We start from the raw sequence: 24,539 nt of genomic DNA on the forward strand, positions 1-24,539 counted from the left end.
ATATTATTATGAATATTATTATGAATATTATTATAATATTATATTTATATTATTAATATTATATTCATATTATTAATATTATATTCATATTATTAATATTAATATTGTTAATAATAATAAGTATAATAAAAATCATAATCATACTAAAACATTTGCTTGGTGTAGTGGTTAAATTTTCTTTGATTTATCTGAAGGAACTTGGCTTTGAATCTCATTCATTGTACATTTTATATTTTGGTGCCAAAATTTACATACGGATTTTGATCCGTATGTAATTCGCGTTTTTCTTGTAGTGATCACAATACTATGTTAGATAACTTTTTACTCCAAACGAAGTAGAAACAACTATCGTAAAAAGCATATAACTGAACCATAATAAGTTGTGTTAGGATGGTTGTAGAAACAAAACAATTTTTGTTCGATATAGACTTATGTTTTGTGGTGGATAATTTGGATAGACAAAAGACGAAAGCATTCCTTGCAACACGGTAATAAGCTTAAATAATGTTTTCATTAGGTACAAGTTAAAGCTTTGTGTGTACTTTTTGTTTGATGAATATTTCACTCATAAGATAAAGTGAAAATTACAAATCATCTTTTATATAAAATATTTGTGTCTTACATTATTTAATGTTTTTATGTTTCTCCCTTCATTTCGACAAACTCTTAAAAAAACTACGTGATGAACTTTTTTCTAACTAAACATATAATAAATATACAACTCAAGAAATTATATATATATATATATATATATTAAATATTAAAAAAACGTTATTTTAAGAGGGAAAATAAATAAATAAAGTGTTCTTCAAATCATACTAAAAGTTTAATAAATATTTTGCATGTTACACCTATCCTAAAATTTATAAAGGATGAATTAAAATGTATATTTTCGAAAAGAAAGGTTCAAAAATATAAAAATATATAATTAATCACTTTAATTTCAAAAGTTCATTAACAATAGTTAAAACTAATAGTTTATTTATAGCATTTAAAATAATGATTAATTTACGTAGTATAGGTTGTATACCTTAATTCAATAAAGCTAATTATATTTCTTAATTTTACATTAATTATTTGAATAATTATGATTCTTTTAATTTGTTTGCCCTCTAATTTTTTACACTAAATTAGAAAGTTGTTTTAATTACCGATATTTCTAATCGTCTTAGTTGTTATATCGGGAAACAGTTTAGGGACATGCTAATATGTAAAATTAAAAGTACATTTAAATTTATTTTAAAAAACAAGTTATGTTTTCTTAGAAATTTTAAAAAATGCTTCTAATTTGAATAACTCTTAAATGCAATCTCAATTATGTAATCCAACATAACTAACTATATCGCATAAATAGGAGTTATGTAGTTGAGTTACATCCAAAGTTGAGTTAGATCCAAAAGCCTAAATTTGAATGCATAGAAATTAAAGTTTTAAAATATACACCTAATTAGTTAATGCAAGTGAAAAAATTGTTAAAAGAGATGGTGACTCTGATGGCGATGGTTGACCATATGTAGTCACTTTGCCAACAACAACAGCATAATCTAAACAAAATAGAAGAACATAAAAGATATACATTTTCTTCTTCTTTTTCTTCTTATTATTATTACAATTATTATTATTATTATTATTGATGGAAAGAGAAAAATGAAAAAGATAAATTGGAGAAGACTTTTTGGAGTTTAATTTGATTTCATCAGAACAACTGGACACAGAAGAGAAGAAATATGACCAAGCCGCCTCTGATGTCAAATCCAACTACTCTCTATTCTCTATAATTGTGAAGAAAGATTCTTCTTTCTGCTTCTGCTTTCTACATTTGAAACAAAGGGAAATCAAATTAGAAAATGGGGTGTGGCAATTTGTTCTTCACAATTCTGATAACTTTCTCAGTGGCTCTGATAACATACAACATCATCATCTCAGCCAATGCCCCTCTTAAGCAGGACTTCCCTGGCCCTTCTCGCCCTTCCATTTCGGTGGATCCCCTTATCAAGATGCCACTGCGCAGATCATCCTCTGAAAAGAAGAGGCTTTTTCACACTGCAGTCACTGCCTCTGACTCTGTCTACAACACGTGGCAGTGCAGAGTGATGTACTTTTGGTACAACAAATTCAAGGATGCACCCCAATCTGGGATGGGAGGGTTCACTCGGATCCTTCACTCTGGGAAGCCTGACCAGTTCATGGATGAGATCCCCACCTTTGTTGCTCAGCCTTTACCTGCTGGGATGGATCAGGTTTTGCTTTGCTTCTTAATTCTCTTGCTTCTTGCACAATTATGCTTTGTGGGTTGGGTGTTCTGTGCTGCGTTTCTCTACTGTTACTGTGGATGTAATTGTTCTAAAGTTGAAAAAAAAATTAATTTTTATATGGGGGGTTCAATTTCTGAATGATTAAAAAATCGTATGAATTTTGTCGGAATGGTAAACACTGTAAAAAAGTTTTGAACTGTTGTCCTACAAAATGGTAATATGTTGACTTTTTGTTTTTGTAATTTCAAGTGATATTTTGTTAGTTAGTTTAGGTTGGGTTGTGTTTCTGTACCACAATGACTGTGATTATTCAGAACAAAGAAAGAAAGAAAATGTTCATATGGGTGCTTTAATTTCTAAACGATTGCACTTATTCTGTTAGAGATCTTGTATTAACCCAATGATATAAATAAAATAGCGTATATAAGCAGGGACAGTTATTATGCCTTAACTAACTTTTGGGATGGAGTTTGACTCAAATTCAAAATTATAAGATTTCATGGTTTCTCCCAGTGATTGTTGACGAGTCTAAATTCAAATTTATTTCTGAAATGGGAAAAAATAGCTGCTGGAAATGCAATCATAGTTGCTCCAGATGTGGATTATGAAATGCTAGTTCCTACCATAAAAATGGTTTGAATAATTGAAGGACTAAAAACATCAATTTAAGTCAATGACTGATATGTAAGTAAGGTATCAAAATCAGTAGTTTATTCCTTATTCTTGTGAATTCTTACACATCTTCACTCTGTAACAGGGATACATTGTCCTTAATAGACCATGGGCCTTTGTGCAGTGGCTTCAAAAGGCAGACATTAAAGAAGAGTATGAGCTGCTTAACTTTAAAGTTCTACATTCAAGACTGCGATAATTTTCTCTTTTTCTCTCTTGGGAATTTGGTTTTGACTTTTGTTTGCACTGTATATCAGTTACATATTGATGTCAGAGCCAGATCATATAATTGTCAAACCTATACCCAACTTAGCCACAGATGGGCTAGGAGCTGCATTCCCTTTCTTCTACATTGAGCCTAAGAAGTATGAAACAGTACTAAGAAAGTACTTCCCTGAGGAAAAGGGACCAATAACTAATATTGATCCAATTGGGAATTCACCAGTTATTGTTGGGAAGGTACCTGTCAATTAGTTTTCTGTGATACTAATGAATACTCTTGATTTGGTGCCACTTTATAAATTTTGTGTGGATGAATGTTAGGAATTCCTTAAGAAGATTTCTCCCACTTGGATGAATGTTTCCCTGGCAATGAAAAAGGATCCTGAAACTGATAAAGCTTTTGGATGGGTGCTTGAAATGTAATTTTATTGTTTTCCTTCTCTTATTCAGGTTATCCTTTCTTAAACTTACAACAATGTGACCTTTTTATGTTTTTATTTTGTATCGTTGACTTAGGTATGCTTATGCTGTTGCATCTGCTCTTCATGGTGTTCGTAACATATTACACAAGGACTTCATGATTCAGGTTCAATAAGGTTCTTTCTTTAATATTTTTTCTACGACCAGTATTCCTAAGCAAATTATACAAGGACCTTTGGTGTCTGTCCATTACTAGTAGCTGAGGAAAATGAGTATATTTGAGAATGTCCAGTAAAGGTTATTAAAAACTAAAGTCTTTTTTTGTCTATTCTTCGTTCCTTTTAATTTCATAATTTTTCAATAAAACGCACAATTCATCGAAAGCTCTCTATCGTCAAATTGCTAACAATTGTTTGTTTATTATGCGTTTCAGCCTCCGTGGGACAAAGAAATTGGCAAGGCATACATAATTCACTATACATATGGTTGTGACTATAACATGAAGGTACATTTCTATTCTGATGCGATCTGAAAAATAAGGGAAAAGACGAAAAAGAAGTGAAACTAATAAAGAAAAAGTACATCTTAATTTCTATTTTATTGCTTAGAGTTGTGACTCAATGTATATTTAGGGTGAGCTGACTTATGGAAAGATTGGAGAGTGGAGGTTTGATAAAAGATCTTATGATAAAGTTGTCCCCCCGAAAAATCTGACAATGCCTCCACCTGGTGTTCCAGAAAGTGTGGTATGTAATTTCACCTTATGCGCCTCTTGAGACATCTTCTTTCAATGTTTTCACGATTATCCGGAGAATTTTAACATTCAGCTCTATAACCCTAACAGGTGACTCTCGTAAAAATGGTGAACGAAGCCACAGCAAGTATTCCGAATTGGTAGTGGTAGGGACTACTGGTGGTTACAAATTACAATCATTGGAGATTGCATTGTACACTCCACTTCTTGTGTATTTATCTAATTTTTCGTACATAGTTGGGGCTGTGCTTCAAACATGGGAATTTGTCACGTGTGGTTTCACGGAATGCTTGCGTTCAGCTGCTGCTAACTATTTGTTTACAATGAAAATTTTCTTCACTTTAATTTCATTAAAACCTGAAGGCGTCCAATAATTGAAGATGAGAAAAAGTAACTGAAGATAAACAAAATTAAGATAACCAAGGGAAGCCCATTTACAAACAAATTATGGAGCAAAACTTTCGCAGCTCCACGTATAGATCACGTTGCAAACTCTTGCTGGTTATATACAAACTACAAATGGCACCTTGGTTACATTGCAGGGACTTGTATTTTCAGACGTCATGAACACTACCATGTAGCCAACAATTGGAGGTCATCAGTTCATATAGCGCCTGCAATTTTTTGAATTGCAGTAACATGGAATCTTTCCTTCGTCCTCGTGGTTAAAGTGGTAATCATACGTGATCTCTTCACCAGGAAATATATCCCTCTCTGCAAAGAAGACAACCTTCAAAAAAAAAAAACAGAAGACAACCTTAAAAAACAGAAGCCAACATTTTTTCATCAACGTGCAGTAAAAAAGATGAAAGCTGAAACCACACGTAAAGAACGTCCAGGTGCATCTAAATATACAAGCTATCAAAGCATATAACAAACCATTTAATCCTCACGTTAATTATATATTTGCCAACAAATCCCACATGAAGTAACCTTTGCTATAATCACGAATCATGAATGAAACAATTCCAATGTATCGTGGCAATCAAGTAGTGCCACTTTTTCTAAATCATAACCTATTGAATACAGAAAACTGAATAAAATGTTTGCAATTTACCTTCTTTTCATGCCTTACAGTAATCACTTTTGCCACGCAATTTGGCTGGTCATAATAAATAAATATTTGTTAGAACGAATTGAAGAACAAAAAGAACAGAGCAATTGTTAAAACAAATCACATCTATTGAAACTTCATAGGACAAAAATTATATCAAGGATAGACCAAAGAAATATTCATGAGTAGGGATTTGACTGCTCAGTGACTTGGTTTCTTATTAAATAGTAAGCAAATCAAATTGATATTTTGCAGTTTGGTTTACAACATTTTTTACGACATTTGTTGTCTATTAAAAATTGTTCATTTTTTACAACAAAAAATATAAAACACTTCTACAAAAATAATCGTTGAGCATTATTTTACAAAAGAAATTGTATGATAAATTGTGAAATAAAGAAATGCAACAAATTATTTTTGCATGATTATTGTTATATTCATAATTTTAGCTTTACCTTTCTCTAATATTTATAAATAAATTAGATAATATAGTAAAAAGTTACAATAAATTTTTTTTTATCTTTTTTTAATAAATACAATTATATTATAAGTAAAATTTAATTTGTTAGTCGTTAATTAATTCCAAATATATAATATTATATTTAAATACAATAAGCAGTTTTATTTTATTTTATTCTTTATATTTTATCCCGAACCACACCGTTTAATATAAGAAAAAATAAATCCAAAAAATATCAGTTATGTTCAACATCTGGTTTTTTGAATTTTGGATTGATTCAATTTTGAATAACCTTCCTTCCAAGAGTATGGAGTTGAAATTAAATGCAGCTAGCATTGGCATAAAGACTGACTAGAAAAAGATTCTTGTTTGAACAAGCACGGTAGCTTTTTTGGACATAGTCATCAATACTTAGCGTTCTTAACATACATATTTGAGGACACTACGCGAAACAACTTCATAACAAGTATTTAGTCTCTATAAGCCAACCACCATAAGTGTGGACGAAGGCATATTAATGAATGCACACTAAAATCGACAAAACTAAAAACGAGATGAACAATAAAGGAAGAGTCAAACTTAAAGTAAACATACCAGGCATGAGTGGTTAACAAACCGTGCAATCCCCCCTTTCCTCGTGGCATCAATAATATGCTCTTTGTCTATCCTGAAGAAGTAGCAGGCACTCTTGTCCTGAAGTTTCTTTCCAGATTGATAATCCTTCTCTCTTTTATCAGCCACCCGCAATCCCACAATTTCACCAATATATTCAACCACCTACAGAAGCACAAGAAACGCTTCATATTTGCAATCATAGTGTAGAGGCATATGAACAATTGTAAACCAGTATCATACCACTTCACCCCGGGAAATGAATCGAGAAGTGTAAAGACCAAGTGCATGTATACGGGACTTGTATACAACGAGGTGTTTCCATCCCTTTGCTTGTTTGTACCGAGTGTATTCCTTCTGCAGACAGTAGGAAATACGAAAGTCAGGACAATAGGCTGAAGCTTACCATAAAAAATAGAAACCATGTTTTCCTAGGCATAAAGTTTATGATCTGCTAAAGTAAGATCCTTAAGATATATGGATCTGAAATTTTTGTAAGGAAAACTAAACATTATCGTCATGACTTGAACAATGTTGAAAATAATAGGATTTAAGTAGATGAAGTAAGAAGGATAAATGACAATGAAACATTAGATTACTATTGAATGAGATATATTAATATTACAATGTATGGATATGATTATGAAACATAAAGTATTAACCCTTACACTAATCATAATACAAACTAAATGAGAGGACAAATTGATATAAGGAAATATGGTAACTGATCTTGAGAAATAACCAGTAAAGATGGACATGAATCAAAGGGATAAAGATACTCTAGGATAGGACAAGATAGGATGTAATATTTTCCATAATACTAACAAACACAGTCATATATTAGTTACACATCCCGGGAAAATACTTAATCTAAGATATTAATCAGCTACAGACCAGTAAATAAAATTTAAAAATTTATATTCCAACAAAACAAATCTAATATTCATATTGGAGGCTATGTAATACAACCGATACATACTCGACAATTATGCTCCATATCCAAATCTGAGAATTTTGTGAGTCCTTGAGAACATAATTTCTGCCCATTGATGTGAATCCAAGCATTAAGCTGCTCCTCAGGAACAACGCATCCACCTTGGCAGTGATTATTCTGAAAACCATCCCATCTTCTGCCCTTGTAACCCTACAATAATCCAGAATAATACATTTAATATAATTACATGTCAGCATTCCAAAGAAAGAAAGAAAGTTCAAAATGGCTCCCCACATCACCTGAGAGGTGATAAAGTCCAAAAAATGCTATGAACGAAGAAAATACCTCTGCCCTGGCACAGGTGAATTCCTTTTCTTCTTGACTTCCTATTTTATCAATAGGATCATATATGGACAGATAACTAGGTTCAATAGTATGTAGCATGCAACTCCCATAAAATCCAATCTTCTCATCATCAATACCTTCAGTCTCACTTTGCAACAGGTTCTGCAAGGTTGAGAACCAATTGTCATGAGAGTTATGGTGCACCAATGGATAAAACACTCAATTTGCATTATCAAATGTTTATTGACAGCAGAATTCATAATAAATGTTTAAAATCAATGAAATTCTGGACAACTCATCTTAGGTACCAAACCCAAGAAAAAGAAAATCCATACCACAGCAATGCCCAATTGTCATATTTACACCATTAACTCGATTAAATCATATCAAAATAACCTACATACTGCAAAGCACTTGCAAAAGACTCGCCAAACCAGGAAGATTTAACATGAGGTAACGTTAATCATTATAGTTAAAATTGTAATTCAACATGTACAGTCATGCAATTACGTTTTCTTCACAGAAGCAATTCTGATCCAAGCTCCAAACATGTTTTGATGAGATTAATAGAGCAGTAGGTCATGTAGTAGTATTACTAATACAAATCCAAGTTCACAAACAGTAAGACCGATAATCCTAATATACTCTGGCAGTCCCACTCAAACTAAAAGTCAACTCAGCTTTAAGCATGTTCTTTAAGTAACAAACCCACAACACAAATAAAATGCCTTATTTCCCCAAAGAACTCAAACAAATAGTACTCGTGAAAAACCTTGGCAACATCCTTTGGCACATCAAGTGGTAGGGAAGAATAGATCTCAATTTTTAAATATGTTTTGGTAAGAGAGACACGCACATTTTCCCTAACAGCAGATATTATTAGACAGCGGACCTTATAAATAAAATTATAGTTTCTGAAATAGTTTAATTTAAGTCATCAACGGCAGAAAGTTGTATGATGTAAGTTCCCGGCTATCAAAGAAAAAGTACCTTTAGATGAGCACACCAAGGATGAAACTTGACAGAGCAATCAGCCATCCTGCACTCTATACAAGAACCACCCCATCGATTGCAAATGGAACAAACCTGCGAAAAATATTTTAGTGAAAAAAGAGCAAATGCTAATAAACACAAAATAATGTTAAGAAACAATAGTAGATTAAGTTTGACCTTACACATCTTTTACAACTATATATTGCATTCTACAAACTACTAAGCCCACATATAAGTCCCAACAATGAATACAAAGCTTACCCATATAACCCAGAACATGAAAATAAATAGCACAAATTAGTAAAATAACCCTGAAAAAAGCACAAAACTGTGAACTTATTGGGAGGAGGGACAGGACTTTATTAATAATGGCCTATACTGTAACATGACATGACAGACAAAGTAGGAAATTAAAAAGTTCCCAGTGATTATCTATTTGATAAACAGCATATACCCTGTGTTTTCATTATATGAATTAGTATTTGTCCTTGTTGGCAATACTACTAAGATACAGCAAATATAGAGCAATAGAATACCTACACATAATACCGTGCAGTATTCACACAAAATTACTAATAACGGTAAAAGGGTCAGAACCCATGAAGAACAATAATATTTGTTGTTTTACTTCAGAAATCAGTGCTCAACCAGCTGAGCAATATAAAACTCCTGTTAGGTACTCACCACATCTGCTCTGGGACGTGAAACACCAGAAACATCAAAAGCACTCATTGTGTCAACATTTGGGCATCTTGTTCCAGGAGTCCAAAGACCACAAACCATATGAATCCATTGTTTAACAGTTGAATCAAGAACTCCTTCAGTAATGCTGTTGTGTACCTTGAAACTATAAAGAGTAGTAGGAGTGTATTGTGTGTTATTGGTAGATATTCGAACTTTCACCAGATCAGTTGATGCATCAAAAATTTTGGGCTTCAAAGCACTTTCTTGATCAGCTTTTGAGGATGAGAATGCATATATTTCCTCCCCAAAAAATTCACATGAAGTTGTATGCTTAGGCATGTCATCTTTCTCACTATTCCAAACTTTTAGGAGGCTCTTGACAATCGTGTGACTCATTGTTGCTCGAGTCATGGCTCCACCTCCATAACCACATAGGACGCATGCCTTGATATTGGAACCACCAAAAATGAAAAGCATGGAAAGAAGTGTTAGATTAATTTTTAAATGAAGAACTTATTATAGAAGACTATATACAGAGTAGCAGAGGAATCACAAATAGTCATGAAAAAATCATTCAACAGTTGAATGACTTTATCTTGGGGTATGAATAGAGGCAAAGAATAAAAAACTAACATTTGGGGTAAAAAACTTGATGAATGACTTCAAGAATCAGAAAGGAAAGCAGAAAAACAAGACTCATGTATAAGGATTGAGAAATCAAATAGAAAATTAAAAATGCTTATTGGATATACAATATTTTTTGAGTTGGTTCGGCATGGTCTGCAGCACCAACGACTTTTTTTGGGTAATGTGGAAACACCATAGCAAGCTTGATGCACCTGGTAGACAAGATAAAGGAGATAAATCAAAATCTTGTTTCATACAAAAAATATGAACGGTTCAACAATTCAATATTACTTAAATAAAAAAAAAATAAACATACTCTAATTAGGCATTGACAACATTCCAACAAACAGTTTATTTTATCATTGCTTGAGCTTCGACACACACAGCAGAAGGTATCTGAGTATATAGTTGATATGTTTGTGTGACCTTGAATTGAGCTGCAATGAGACACAGTAAAAATAACAATATGGAAAGAAAACATTTGCATTTAAATGGAATACTTCTAAAACAGAATATGTAAATAGGACAATTGTTTATTTGCTTACTTTCTACGTTTTGTGCTACACAAACCAGGCTCTCTGTCTTGAGCACAACTCATCATATCCGTTACTTTGGTTTCTAGCATGCATTTAAACACTTTGTGAGGAGGCATTTCTCAGGAAAATAATTCTCTACACATACAAAAGGCTACAAATGAGATTAAGGTTAAGTAAAGGATGGAAGAACCATGTTTCAAATGAAGAGGACATTCATGGGTAAATAACAATCCATACTATTAATAAATATTGTAGTACATGGGCATGCTAGGATAAATTTCCCCATAAGCACTTTTAAAAGAGAAAAATAAGGAAAAATAAAATGAACTTCTCTCATATAACTTATTTGAATTCTTGTTTTAAACTTGTGCATAAACTAATTTTAGCTTATGAAAAAGCTCATTTCATTTTTACCTTCTTATTTTTCTCTCCTAAAAGTGTTTATGAAAAAACTAGTCCAAACAGACCCTAATAAATCATCACTCATAAGTTGTTGCTACTAGACTCCTGATGAAATCACACAACTCAAGTAACAAAGTTTGGTGGAATATTAACAGCCAATAAAAACCAAGCAATAGCAAACATCTATCAAAATCGCAGAACATCATAGGATATGGCACTTCAATCATGAAAGAAAGCCAGCATTTAACTCAAGGAATAAATTATAAACCAATTAATAAACTACTGCAAATATGAGTATGTTAATAATCCACACCTCATCATTCTAGTTCTTTTTAATTAATTTGCTAAATACATTATTTAGAAAAATAATCACGAAGCTCTGCTCAAATTCACCTTTAGCAGTGAGTTCATTAATGCTACGATGTTTCCGAATGTCCTTGTTCTTCACCTTCAATAGAACATTTTCTCTGTTTCCAACTCTAACACCCTGCTTAGCTTTAGCTTTCGCATCTTGCTTGCCACCTCTCTCCAAGTCTTCCAGAGACATATCAACACTTGCTTCATTATAAATTATTGTATTTTGTGTTTCAATGTGTTCCTTAACTTTTAAACCACGGTTCCCACAGCAGTACTCACTATCTGTTCCAATACTCAATCTCTTCCATTTCTTTTTTGAAGTTAGTCTAGGTTTTCCCTTTGTGTAGCTCATACATCTTTTGGAAGATTTAAGGACCTTGTTGAGGGAGACAATTTTTGCAGGCTTTTGCACCTCTTTAGCCAAATGCCCATTACGTATTTCACCATATTTTCCACATACTACTGGCCTTGTGATTCTATGACCATTTTCCTTCCTGCATAAGAATGGCCACAACTCGGCTTTTTTGGGTTCCTCGTAGGATGGTTCTTGCATATGAAACTGCTCAAAACAATCAGAGGTGAGATTATTTCTCAATTTCTTTGTTCCAGAAACTCCAGGCAACGTGCAAAACTCCGCATAAGAATCTGATTGAGACTCATGGGCAACTTTATAACTGAGATGCTTCCTCAGACTATTCTTACAGGAATTAAATTTGGATGAAAATGCAGACTGTATTCGTTTGTTACAAGGTTGAACAAAGGAAGACTTGTTAAATGATTTCTGCAGGCTAGACAGAGAGTGCATTTGCATTTCATTTGGCAAACTAGAAGAGGAATGCAAAATCTCAGCACCCTCATCATTCTTATTGGGCAACAAGGAAGGGAATTCAGAAGATAATGAAGCATCTAGAATCCTCACCACATTTCTCTTTCGCTTCCTTCCTTTGATGCCTCTCTTAACATTATGAGACTGATTGGTTTTACAATTAGCAGAAACCACAAAATGATTTTGATTCCTTTCTTTCTTCCATATCAAGGAATCTAACAGTTTAAGATCATCAAGGAGATTGCAACATGATTCATCATTTAAGACTCTCGAACAACCATTTTTCATGTAATTCCCAGAGATCAAGCCTAGAAGCTCATCAGTTCTTTCACTTTCAACTAAATCTGACAAGGAGACTTGATCAATACCTGAACCTTCATCAACTACAAGGTTGTTGACAAAGCCAGTGTCAACAGCATCATCAGTACAGTAATCAATTTTGTTGACCATCACAGATGCCTGAGTAACCAAAGGAGCAGAGCATCCAGAAGAAACATTAGAATTTTCTTTCTCTTTTGACAGGTCTCCCATATCAATAGTTCTTTTGGGGCGTTTCACGGAAATGTTTCCAAGTTGAAAATCATCCCGTCCTTCCCTATCCAAACCAGTAGATGTTTGATCTAAAGATGTTGCATCACAAACTGCTTTCCTGACCTTACTGGGCACATCTCTCCACTGAGGGGCATGAAAGCCAATTCTGGTTGAGTCTTGGCCAAGTATCTTCCCACCTTGCTCAAAGTGGATATTTCTGTTGTTCGAAGTATTCAGATTTCTCCACAAATCTGAAGGCATCTTCAAAGAAGTTTCACCACTGACATTAGCAAATTGTTGCCTTAGGTTATTACAAAGGGGTTCAATCCCTGAGGAAAAGTTGCTTCGGCAACAGTTTATCAGAGCAGCAGAAGGATACTCGCCTTCCAGACATATATTTGATGGTTGCTCAGAGCATTTTTCACATGCACTTGATCTGATATTGTCTTTCTTTATACCAAGGCTGCAACATCAAAATTGAGGGAGAGAAAAAATACCAAAAATAGTTAGAGGTGTGACTCACAGTGGATGGAAAAGTTTGCAGACATTAGTAAATGGAACCCAATTTTCGGATCTGACAAAATGGAATTATGAAAAGGAATAATATTTATCAATTAAATACCCAATTGACATGCATCAACAGAAAGCCAGGCAGGCATTTTTTTTCAACAGTTCCTGGTTTTAGGTGTTTATCCCAAGCATAAACAAATCTACAATACCCTATTCTTGCAACATATTATATGTTCAAGCTCCATCCATTCACTCTTCTGACAATGGATGATTTCACCTATATATATCTATCAACATGTTAGAAAGCATGTAATTCTACGTTCACTCACATTTAACATGCAAAACTTATATAGTCAACTTTCTCTAGAGACATTTGAAAATCAATTTATACAGTCTTCTGAGGTAAAACTACTCATTAAAATTGCTCGTGAAGAAATAACATGAAAAAGAACAAGAGTTGAAGTTTCATCTACAAGAATAAGGATGCAGATTTGTTTATCCCCAAAACCTTAAGTGTTATACCAGGGTAGCAAATTATGAGTTGTCAAAACCTACTTAAAATTAGGTTTTTTTGCCCTATTTTTTGGCCATTTAAAACATTATACTTAATGCAATTCATAATACATTTTTTTTTATCTCTGCCACAACACCTTTTGCCATAACCCGTTATGGTTTCCGTTATAACTTTATAAAGGATTTATGGAGTCTCCGATATGATTTGTTATCCGATATCCGTTAGCACTCCGACATGGTCATAGCGGCCGCCATGGGCCACCATGCAAAATCCGATTCGCCACCACCTTGTTGTGGCGGTGGTCAGGAAAACCGCCACCAAAATCCGCCATGGTGACGCCATAGCCGATAAGTGATAACACTGGTCATAACTAATAATCAACAGTCATAATCTTGAGACTTGATCACCCACCAATCTAAGGGATAATTAAAAAGTCAACAAAAACAAGACTCAGATGCCGAGGTGCTCTGTTGACCTGATTGTGACTAAGAAGATGCTGTGTATAAACCAAAATGCAGCTGCAATAAATAATCAGCAGCCAAAAAAAGACAAGAGGATGAAGAGAGTGTCTTTCACATAAAAAAGAAACAAAGAATAGAATAATGCAAGAAGTTGCACAGAAAAAAAGGTAAACCTGAAGGGTATGCAACATAATGTCTAGAGTAAGTAGAAGACTCACCCAATGTAAAGGACGCCAAATATAACTTGTTGGAATTTTAAGAAAGAATGTAATTGTAAATGAGGTACATTACATGCCATACAGTATCCATGTAATCACAAAAAGCAATGGTTTAGACCCTATATAGAAAAAGCAAAGGCATCTTCCAGAAATTGTCCCCTTCATGTAAATTTTCATGTTTCGATGGAGAAGAAACCATTTTAGTCATTCTTCATGGGAGCATTTTGAATCCTGTTTTCATTCTGATGCGGACAAACATAAAAATTTCAAAATCACCTTAATACTTTGAGGGGTCAAGAAAAAAAATAATTTAATGGCCTGCTAATCTCAATGAACATGATTTGTTTTCAATCTGTGATTCAGATTGCTATCACCACTCTACACAAATGCAATGCAATGTCACTTCAGTTGTCTTCAGTCTGCAAGATATACTATCATGCCACTAAAGCACACTAATAGCTAATTTGATGATAGGTGAAAAGTCATCATTAAATGAAGATTAAATAAAAGTACAAAAATTAATAAAAACAAATCATATCCTTAACTGTGGATAATGAGGACAGAATATTCCAAATGCAAAATATAACATGATATTTTACATTATCTGAACTTATTTTGCCCCTAAAAACCCATGATCCCATGTAGCTACATAGTCGCATAGTTGCTTTAGCTTTGTCAGTCTATTAGTTTACACAAAACAAAACAAGCACATAAAATATATCAAAATATTTGGCAAATAACCAAGTAAGCTAGGCCTCCTAGTTATAACAGACATGAATTTACGCACCCATGTTTTCCATTAGATTAAGCCAATGGCTGATGTTTCTTCCCTGGAAAATTTAAAACATCCTGGAACTCTTCATTGTTATCTTTCTAACAAAGTCATTAAATTATAACCACCCCACCCTCAAATATTCACACATTTAACTCAATAGGTTGAAATTATTTGTAGGTAAGATTTAGGTTTGATGACATCATTGGTTATAACAGGACAGATTTCTCTCCCTCCAATTTATCTCATTTCTCATTATTGCACCTATCAGAAAAACCCTGACTGAAATTTCACATCGACTAAAAATAGAACTTAAAAAGGGTATATAAGTGCAGCACAACACTCATTGTATAAGTTGGTTTTTTAATATTCAAACTCGCATTCTATCAGACTCTATCCTAGATCCACTCTACTAAAGGGTGTGACCTATCATGTTTTCCATGCACCAGATTCAATAGAACTGGGTGAGGGGATATATGGAGAAAAACTCAAGTCCCACATTAACTTGACATAATGAAAGAGTATACAACTTACAAGTGAGGGGCACAGCTGATCTCATAAGTTGGTTTTGGGGGTTTAGTCCAAACGCACATTCTAAGACCCCAACACATTGAAGCAAACAACTTAATTAAGCACCTATTTAATTAGTTTCTACCACAGAAAGCTTATTTCCTAACTTTGACCATAAAAAATATAAGCAAAATCCAAATTTATTTTCATAACCATTACCATAAAGTTTAACTAACCTGTTTCAAAAACCCCAACATACAAGTACTCCAAATGCACTATCTTCTTCCACACCCTTCTAGAGTCAAACAAAACAACAACCCATGCCCCAAACCTAATTATAGAATTAAGGGAAAAATACTCCGTAAGATGCCATTAGAATAGGCTGCAAACTGAATATGCTGGCTGATTTTAAATCAAAGCTACAAAGATAACTTTCCAGCAGTGTAACACAGATATCCTTATGACGTTAACATGATAGTTGTCTGCAATTACCTTAAAGAAGTTTCTTCATTTTGAAGATCACAAGAATGTTTACATTGCGTTTCCTTTTCTTTAGAATGTAAAGGTGTTGGCGACAGGTCAGACAAATGATAATATCCGTTCATACCTGTAAGGACAATTACAATTAAATGTGCATGCTACAAAACTAAACTAACATTAAAATTTCACAATCAATGGAAGTCAATCTCTAAAAACACTGTTAAAAGTTATAGGGAAAAAAAAAAATTATGCTTGCCTATGAGGGAAGGCAACTTCTCCAAACCAACAGTATTCTCATGATTCCCAAAAATTCCTCTATCTTGAGGCAATTTCAATGTTGTACAAGAGGTTCCCTGCTCAGATGTTGAAGCCTCACAAGCATAATGCTGAACTTTCGAAATACTGCTGGATCCCCCTTGCTTCTGTTTCATATTAAAATGCAATGCATGATGTTGCTCAGATAACTCCCGTATCTGTCTCATTGCAAGCAACCTCGTCTTTTCATCAACTAAACAAGCATCCATATTAATTGCCTCCTGTTGTGGCAAAGTTGGAGTCTGATTTGACACAGAAATTGAAGCATGATTCGGAAGGCCTTTCAAAATCTCTTTAAATGGAATGGAGGTCTGTTGATTCACATGATTTTGTAGTCCAAGAGAAGACATATTGTGTGAACCATGCAAAATATTTGCACCCATAGATGTATCTAATGGCAAGCTAGATTCAAAATTTGATTCATACATCTTTTCGTTAACAACTGAAATACTACTATCATAACCACCAACGGCTCTCCTAATGGAGCTTAGATATTCCATTAACTGACCAATTCCAAATCCAGAATTTTTTTTGGCACCAGAATCTTTGGCAAAGCTCACCCCTTTATTATTGCCCAAATATTTATTGGTCCCGATTACAGGTTTATTTGATTGCCCTCCTGTGTGACCATAATCAGAATACAGTTTCTTAGGCATGAGAGGGCTGACACCGTTCCACAAATTTTCACTAGCTTGTGTCTTCCCTCCAGCTATATCAATTCGCGAAAATGGTGAAAATGATACACCCTTGGCCACATTTTTGGCTTCCAATCCAGCTTTAGCAGAACCCTTACTCACAGCTGACATATAGTTCTTGGGTTTAAGCTGAGGCAATTCTTCAACCATTTTGAATGAACCAGCAGCATAACTAAAATTATTCTGCAATCCCTCCTCCCTGCTGAGGTCTGCATCTAATGTACAAGGTACATTGTTAAGAGGTTTCTTCAAAATGAAACAAAAAGGAAAATACACTGAATAAATAATAGATACAACATAACACTCGAGCAATCAGCTAAAATAAAATATTGATTCAACGCACTATTAATCATCTGCTTCTGAGGTTGCAATTTTGGTGGACTGGCAAGGGCATACAGCAGGGGTTCTATAAATGATGGAAGTGGATTTCCTGTCTGAGGTGGTTGACCAAGCCTAAGATCAACATTGGAGGAAGCTGCGTCTCTGCCTGCAAGACCATCATTTGCATTCTTTGTTATGCAATCACGGTCTTTCAAAAAGTTTGTTGGTGTTTGCAAAGGTGAGTGGGCAGTTGACAAACTTCCTGTCCCTTTCAGAGAATCCAAGAAAGGAGGTATAGGGTGACAACCATCATCCAGTTGAGTTCCACCAAAATTTGGTGCAGTTGTATACATACCCAGATTAGATTCCATTAACTGATTTTTCAACTGATCAACAAAGCTCTTTTGTGAAATACCAGTACAACCTTTGAGTGGAATGTTGCAACCATCCTGGATTGTCGTTGCTTGTTTTCTGGACAATGTACCAATAAATAAATTGTTGTCCATACGGGCATTATTTGGAAACATGACATAGTCAGAAGAAGACTTTCCAGACCTTGACATAACTGCAGATGAACTCAACATATGAGACAAGTTAGTCTTGGACACATCAAAAGCAGATGCATTGGATTTCATCGGACTGCCTGTTGTTGATAATACTTCTGGCCAGTCCCATTCATTCTCATTCCCCAGAGACCTAATCTAAAGCATCATAAAAGTATCACCATCCAGTGTTCTCGTTGCTTCAAACATGCAAATAAGAAATTCAATTCTTAATGCCAACAACAAAAGGAGAGGTAAAATGAATGCACAGATTTATCAAATTTGCACATACATAAAAGTTTAAAATATGGTTCTCTTTTAATAAGCTAGCTAGAGTTCACCCAAATAAATGTCACTGTCTAAAACAATACTACAATGCCCTAGTGAATGAATAACTATCACAAATGAATATAACTATGACTACGATGAACAAAACAAATAAGATTGATTAGCATATATGTTTGGGTTGTCCAGTAGTCTAAAGTTATTGATGTTACTTTGTAGTTTCTATTTTACCCCATGCAACAATACACTTATAAAAACAGGACTGGATGACTGAATAAGAAATGGAGTTCATGGTTTGGTGGCATGAATGTAAATCTAAAGGGAATTTTAAAATGTCATCAGTCAGCAAATATTTTAAAAAAAACTTGTTAGTGACTATATACATAAATATATGAAATTTTGAACTTCATTTTTTGTTTTATAAAATGATAGTTTGCTAATTAATGCTTACAACAATTCATTCAAAAATTCAGATAAATATTAAATTAAAGATGTGCTAAATACTTAGTTTTATTTTCCATTCATGTTATCCATCACTAAGTTGAGTGCAAGATTTAATATTTGTAGCGAAGGAGATGTTTGGCTTAATGGTTTGCTTCCTTGTTTGTCAGTGTTAATGAAAGCACGTGGTAACCAGTGTTATAAAGGCAATTTAATTTGCACAGTAAAACAATATAAATCACTTTCCTAACTCTTAAAATCCTCCCAATATTAGAGGGAAGACAAAAAAAATATGAAGCAAGAAATTTAATTCCCTTATGACCCCTTCCTTCCTCTCCAAATTTTTACACCAAATTAGGACAAAAAATTTCCCTCCCTCTTCTCTGTTCCCTCCAGCCCAACACACTATACAATAAACATTAGCCTATGTGTAGTAGAAACGTTCCAATAGAAAGGAGAAAACTGCAAGCAACTAAATAAAACTTTAGGGACCAGAACATGTGACATCCTCAAATCTTGAAAAACTTGAAGAATGCAAAAAGAAATCTATAATTCCATACTCAGTGGAAAAACTTAAAAGGAAAGCATCAACACTCAGAACAAGAAGATAAATTCCAATGCAATAATAAGCAAAAGATAAAGTAGAAACACTCATCTCCAAAACACAGCAAAATATATTATATATCAAGAAACATCAACCAATAAATTGCATGAAAGCTACGTCTTACCCCAAACTTCAAGAAGTAAAGCTTCCGCCATTCTGAAATAGTCTCTCCACTCTCCATACAAACAGCAACCCCTGGGTCAACGCCATGTAACCCTGAATGCTGCAACATCAGAGCAGCAAACCAGTAAGCATTAATTGTGCATAAAATGTGAATTTACTGCTCAAGGGTATGGCTAAACATTGCTATAGAGTAGAACCAGTTCTGACGGGATTTACCTCACAAAACTTAAGAACAGACATGTGGCAACAATGGCATGAGCAAAAAACACCAAGAAGCCCTGTATGGCTAAGAAGAAGATGGCCACCTTTAAATTGACAATAGAAATGTGAGCTATCTATACATTTACCATGGATAAATCTCATTCAATAGGACACTATATGCAGCTAGCACTCACATTTTCCCATGCAGAACACACGAGGACACCCACTCATAAATGAAGTTGCAGACTTAGATGAGCACCATTCTAAAGCAATATTAGGTGTAGTCTGAATATCTGAGCAGCAAACATTTTGACCAAATGCGGGGCATGTACCACGGCACTGACCTGGAAAAGAAAAAGATTCCCTCGCTTTCCCACCACCAGGAACTGTGGGCTGAGTAGCAGTATTGCTGCCCCGAATATTGTGGAAGACAAAATTACTACTATTATTCAAACCAACCATTGCTCTAGAAGAAATCTCTGGAAAGTTATTCACCCAACTTTGCAGGTTACAGTTAATCAAATTTTCTGTTATCAAACCCACACCAGATGTCCAGAAGTTTCCTCTTTCTATAGAACTAACAAAAGAATTCCTAATAGCATCAGTAGAATCACCAGATGAGATGCCAAGCGTGCGTTCAGACAAATTCTGGAAATCATACTGTAACAAGGATGGAGTACCATGGAGTAGAGCCAGAAATGAATTTCCAGCATCGGCTTGGCCTGATCCAAGGGTGGTTGAGAGGGGAAAACTTGGGTAATCAGGAACTTGCTTCCCTCCAACAAATTTTGATCTTAAACCAAGGGCAACTTGTGGATAAAAATAACTTGCATTCATCCCCTTCTATTTAAAAAAACAAGATAAAAGAGAGCTATAAAAATAGCGAGAGTACTAATAAAACACAATGACCTTAAAAGAAACAGAAAACAATTCTAAAAGACAGAGTATTATTATGTATGCAAAGCTGGAGAGTATAAAACATAGATACAACATGTGACCCAGATGCAACATAGATACAGGAATATTGTTAGAACACTAAATAACCATACACAAAATATAAAGAATTAAATTAGCATAAAACATAAGCCTTAAATCAAAAGACAATCACTGTTTTAAAAGTGAGCAAGGGTGCATTAGCTGTTGTAACATAATAAAATGTTACAACTTCTCTAGTTATTGTATTTGTAGTATTTCAATCTCTAACGCTATAAAAGTTAAAAAAACAAAAGACAGAAGAAAATGTAAAATAAATTTAGGATTATTTAAAGTATCCAACATAGGTAAGCCGCTATTTAAGTGTTCATACTCCTTTGCTTGCAATTGAAGATGAGAGTGTTAATCCCAAAGATGAATACTACAAAAACTTTCCCATCATGCTCAAAAGAATTTTGAAGCTACTAGTCAACAGCAGCCTCCACAGAAAACAGATTATGATCATAGGTCATGCCACATTTACATTTACTGCACTAAAGGAGCAATGATGAGATCCAAAACAAACATCATTTTCGTTAGTTGAATAAAACTTATCCACTCTAAAAAAGGTCATACAAACTGAAAATTTCAAACTAAGTGCAAACCCTTTCTGTTCGGCAGTTCATCACCAGTGTCAGAAATTTCCAAAACTAGACTGGAAATATTATTTCTTAATTGTCAGCAAAGATATTATTAAGAAAAAAAATAAGGACATCAGGGGTCCTAACATTTTTATGTTCTTGCTCATAATATTAATCTTTAAATTCAAAGCCAGAAGACCTGCAGATCCCGAGCAGATGCATTATTTCCAAAGAAAAAGAGCTTTCCTGGTTTCCTATGAATGCTCTTGGTCGATAAAATTTTAGTGCATCCAATCAAAACTACTGTAATATCTCAACTAAAATTTCTTTATCAGAAACAGCATATAATTATCACTAATACACACCACATCACCAGTTACTAATTCTAGAAGTGTAAATACATGCAAACATAGACGCTTTTCTAGTAGATTCCATTCCCACTATTGGAACTTTATAACAAACTCATAACCTCAATAAACATGAGACAAAAATAATTCCGCTTTGCAAATCTTGAGATAATACATTATTCTTTTAAATAGCATTGATTATTCGTATATAAAAAAATAGATAAATTTACACATCCAACGTAGTGACTACTAGTATGTCTCAACTAAAACTTCATTACCAATTACTAGTTCAAGGAGTGTATACACATGCAAACATAGACGTTCTCCAAGACCCCACTTCCGCTCTAGGAATTTCGTAAAGAACTCGAAACCTTATTAAACTCGAGACAAAAATCTTTCACTATGCGAATCACGTGACACAATACATAATTTCTTTAAATAGCATTGGTTCGTTGGAAAATATCAATATATTAGAATATAATATATATATATATATATATATTAATAATGATAATAATAACAACAACAACAAAATTACGGAGAGTTTACATTGTCATCACGGTTGAACAATGCTAAAGTATATTGCATCGGAACAACAAAGCAATTTATCAGGTTACACATTAGAACATTCACGAAACGCACGTTCGTCATTGCATTACTGCATGTTTAGTTTATCATCCAACACAACTCGACGCGCGTTTTTTTTCCTAAGCAATGCATAGTAGCTTTCACGTTCTTTATGTGGAAATTGGCATGAAAAATGCGTAATTAACACGGAGTCAAACACAACTAAACTGCAACAACCGAAACGCACAGGTAATCACAGTCATCGAAAGAAACAGCTCAGACGAAAAAAAGAGAGCAGAGTGAAGTTACCGGCTCCGGCGACGGTGCGGAGGAAACCGTCGCAGACGTCGGCGGCTGAAATGGCGAATCAAAATTCCGCTGCCACGCGCCCTCCATCTCTCAAAATCCCTAACATTCCACGAAACCACTGGAGAGTCGCGATGAAAACCACGCGAAAACAGCGTTAAGTGAAGAAGAGAACAAGGAAGTGGAGAAAATAAGCAGAGTGAGAAGTGAGAAGCGAGAACCCTGAAGCGAGAGGAAGTGGTGGAGTTGTATTGAGCGCAGTGGGAACAGCACCTGAGGAGAGTGTGGATAAAAGCGGGTGCAGGTGAGGGTGGAGCAATCCGAGGCTGACAGAAACTGACACGAAAGGTTATGTTTGGGGATTTTGGAGCGTTGATCTGTGTCGTGTTTGAGGGAAGAGAGATCAGGGGCCGTTGATTATGATTACAGCTGGTTCGGTCAGTTTGGGAAAGTGAATGGGCTGTGTGGTCAAGTTGTATGAGCAGGTTTCACAGGGCATCGATGCGTGGCAACTCTCTCTCACTCTCAGTGCAGGGGCAGTCTGGTTTCGCCAATGACACGTTGACACGTGTCTTGGTAATAGTTTGGTCTAGCCGTGGTTCTCCTGTTGACAAGTTCCGCCTTGTAAAATTGGTAGAGAGTAGTTTTAAACATTGCTCAAGAATTAGAAAACTAATATTGGTTTGAAAAACTTCATATTAAATCTAATATGGTAAACTTAATTCCAACCAATTTGAATTCATACAGTTCCTGGAATTTTACATTGTCTACTTTTATAATAGTTTAATTTTTTATTTTATTATATGTAACTTACATTATTAAAATCACTGCGGCACTGTATGGATGAGAGATGAGATCACTCTCGTCTAAAAAATAATTAAGAATATAATGAAGATTTAAAATGACTTCTAAATCAAACATTAGATTAGGTCTAATTAAATATAATCTTAAACTCGGTCAAATATGATAAATTAATACATCTTAATTAGTGTGAGATTAAAGGATCTTATTTATATCGACTTAAGTTCATCCACATGAAGGTTCACTTTAACTCTATAAATAAGTTGACAATAAGATAGGTAAAGTAGACATTTTAATAACACTTATTATACATAACTACTCCAAAAGTGACTTGGGCATCAAAGTGTGTTTTGTTAGTACACCCCCTCTTTTGGAGTGATAACACTCGAAGCATCTCGGACGATAATAACTCGGAGCTTACTCAGTAGTAACAAAAAAGAGAATACCTACTTGCCCTTTGTAAGAACAACTGATGTTCACCTTGGGGTCGAAAAGGACGTCAAAGAACTTTATGATATCAACGAGAAACATGATGAACGAAAGAAGAAGATTGGTTGACACCCGTATGACCGGAGCATGACGGATGAACACATTGATGGAGTTGTTGAAAGAAACGACTCAGCTTAAAAGGCATAATAAGGAGGAGATCACAACTCTAAGGCACAAGAATAAAGCCTTATGAAAGAAGTTGGTAGTAGGGATCCATGTGTCGCCAAATGTTGAAGGTGGCCATACCAAGAGACTATGACAAAGGCAACAACTATTTTGCCTCAACCAATACACACTCCAACAATTGTAACCCAATCACTCAAAGCAAAGAGCCACAAAGTTTAATCATGAATCAACACCTCTGGCACGATTAGAGGCTTCCAACAACATCCTTACTAAGTTCCCTCTTAATAGGAAAGGGCTAACCATACTGATATGACGAAACCACCGATCTGAATGAACACATCAATGTCTATGTGATCCAGATAAATGTGTATACCATGGAGGATATAGTTCTCTTTCGTGTGTTCTCCATATCCTTAAAGGGGGCGACACTAAGTTGGTTCACCCAACTTCCTCCTTTTCAGTTAACTACTTTGATGCCCTTGTAGAAGAGTTTGGAATGTAGTTTACTACTAGTCGGCCAAATCACCTAACCTTCATTGCCCTTGTAAGCATAAGGTATTGTGACTCTTCATGGAAAGGTTCGGTTGCCCTTGTAAGCATAAGGTATTGTGACTCTTCATGGAAAGGTTCGGAAAAGTGGCTCTGAACATCCACAACCTCAACATGGAAGTAAC

General features: G+C 34.6%; 2 protein-coding genes across 13 annotated transcripts; one reads left to right on the plus strand and one right to left on the minus strand.

The window, feature by feature from the left end:
• The first annotated feature begins 1,541 nt into the window (after window positions 1-1,541).
• Window positions 1,542-4,679, plus strand: LOC137813290 (Hyp O-arabinosyltransferase-like protein). Of its 2 annotated transcripts, none has more exons than XR_016518857.1 (8): window positions 1,542-2,240; window positions 3,013-3,080; window positions 3,185-3,386; window positions 3,471-3,568; window positions 3,666-3,745; window positions 4,003-4,074; window positions 4,202-4,315; window positions 4,414-4,679. XR_016518857.1 is itself a non-coding variant. In XM_068615415.1 (8 exons), the coding sequence occupies exons 1-8, from the start codon at window positions 1,848-1,850 to the stop codon at window positions 4,465-4,467; spliced, it is 1,071 nt and encodes a 356-aa protein (XP_068471516.1). In that variant the 5' UTR covers window positions 1,542-1,847; the 3' UTR covers window positions 4,468-4,679. The 2 variants fall into 2 exon arrangements, 1 of the variants encoding a protein (XP_068471516.1); XM_068615415.1 differs by having other exon boundaries at window positions 3,666-3,735.
• A 39-nt stretch (window positions 4,680-4,718) lies between these two features.
• On the minus strand, window positions 4,719-23,050 carry LOC137813289 (uncharacterized). Of its 11 annotated transcripts, none has more exons than XM_068615407.2 (20): window positions 22,671-23,035; window positions 22,453-22,551; window positions 19,871-20,519; window positions 19,692-19,780; window positions 19,477-19,575; window positions 17,503-18,181; window positions 16,406-17,374; window positions 16,162-16,276; window positions 11,364-13,147; window positions 10,578-10,650; window positions 10,349-10,469; window positions 10,158-10,244; window positions 9,406-9,849; window positions 8,719-8,814; window positions 7,729-7,890; window positions 7,429-7,593; window positions 6,693-6,806; window positions 6,432-6,614; window positions 5,381-5,425; window positions 4,719-5,053 (listed from the first exon to the last, which is right to left on the minus strand). In XM_068615407.2, the coding sequence occupies exons 2-20, from the start codon at window positions 22,537-22,539 to the stop codon at window positions 4,922-4,924; spliced, it is 6,093 nt and encodes a 2,030-aa protein (XP_068471508.1). In that variant the 5' UTR covers window positions 22,540-22,551; window positions 22,671-23,035; the 3' UTR covers window positions 4,719-4,921. The 11 variants fall into 11 exon arrangements, with proteins under 11 accessions (XP_068471508.1, XP_068471507.1, XP_068471513.1 ...); XM_068615406.2 differs by having other exon boundaries at window positions 22,453-22,570; XM_068615412.2 differs by having other exon boundaries at window positions 16,406-17,368; window positions 17,503-17,951; window positions 18,036-18,181; window positions 22,453-23,035.
• Between the last annotated feature and the right edge of the window lie 1,489 nt (window positions 23,051-24,539).

Source organism: Phaseolus vulgaris, chromosome 1 (assembly GCF_051622355.1).
Source record: "Phaseolus vulgaris cultivar YP4 chromosome 1, ASM5162235v1, whole genome shotgun sequence".
NCBI classification, from domain to species: domain Eukaryota; kingdom Viridiplantae; phylum Streptophyta; class Magnoliopsida; order Fabales; family Fabaceae; genus Phaseolus; species Phaseolus vulgaris.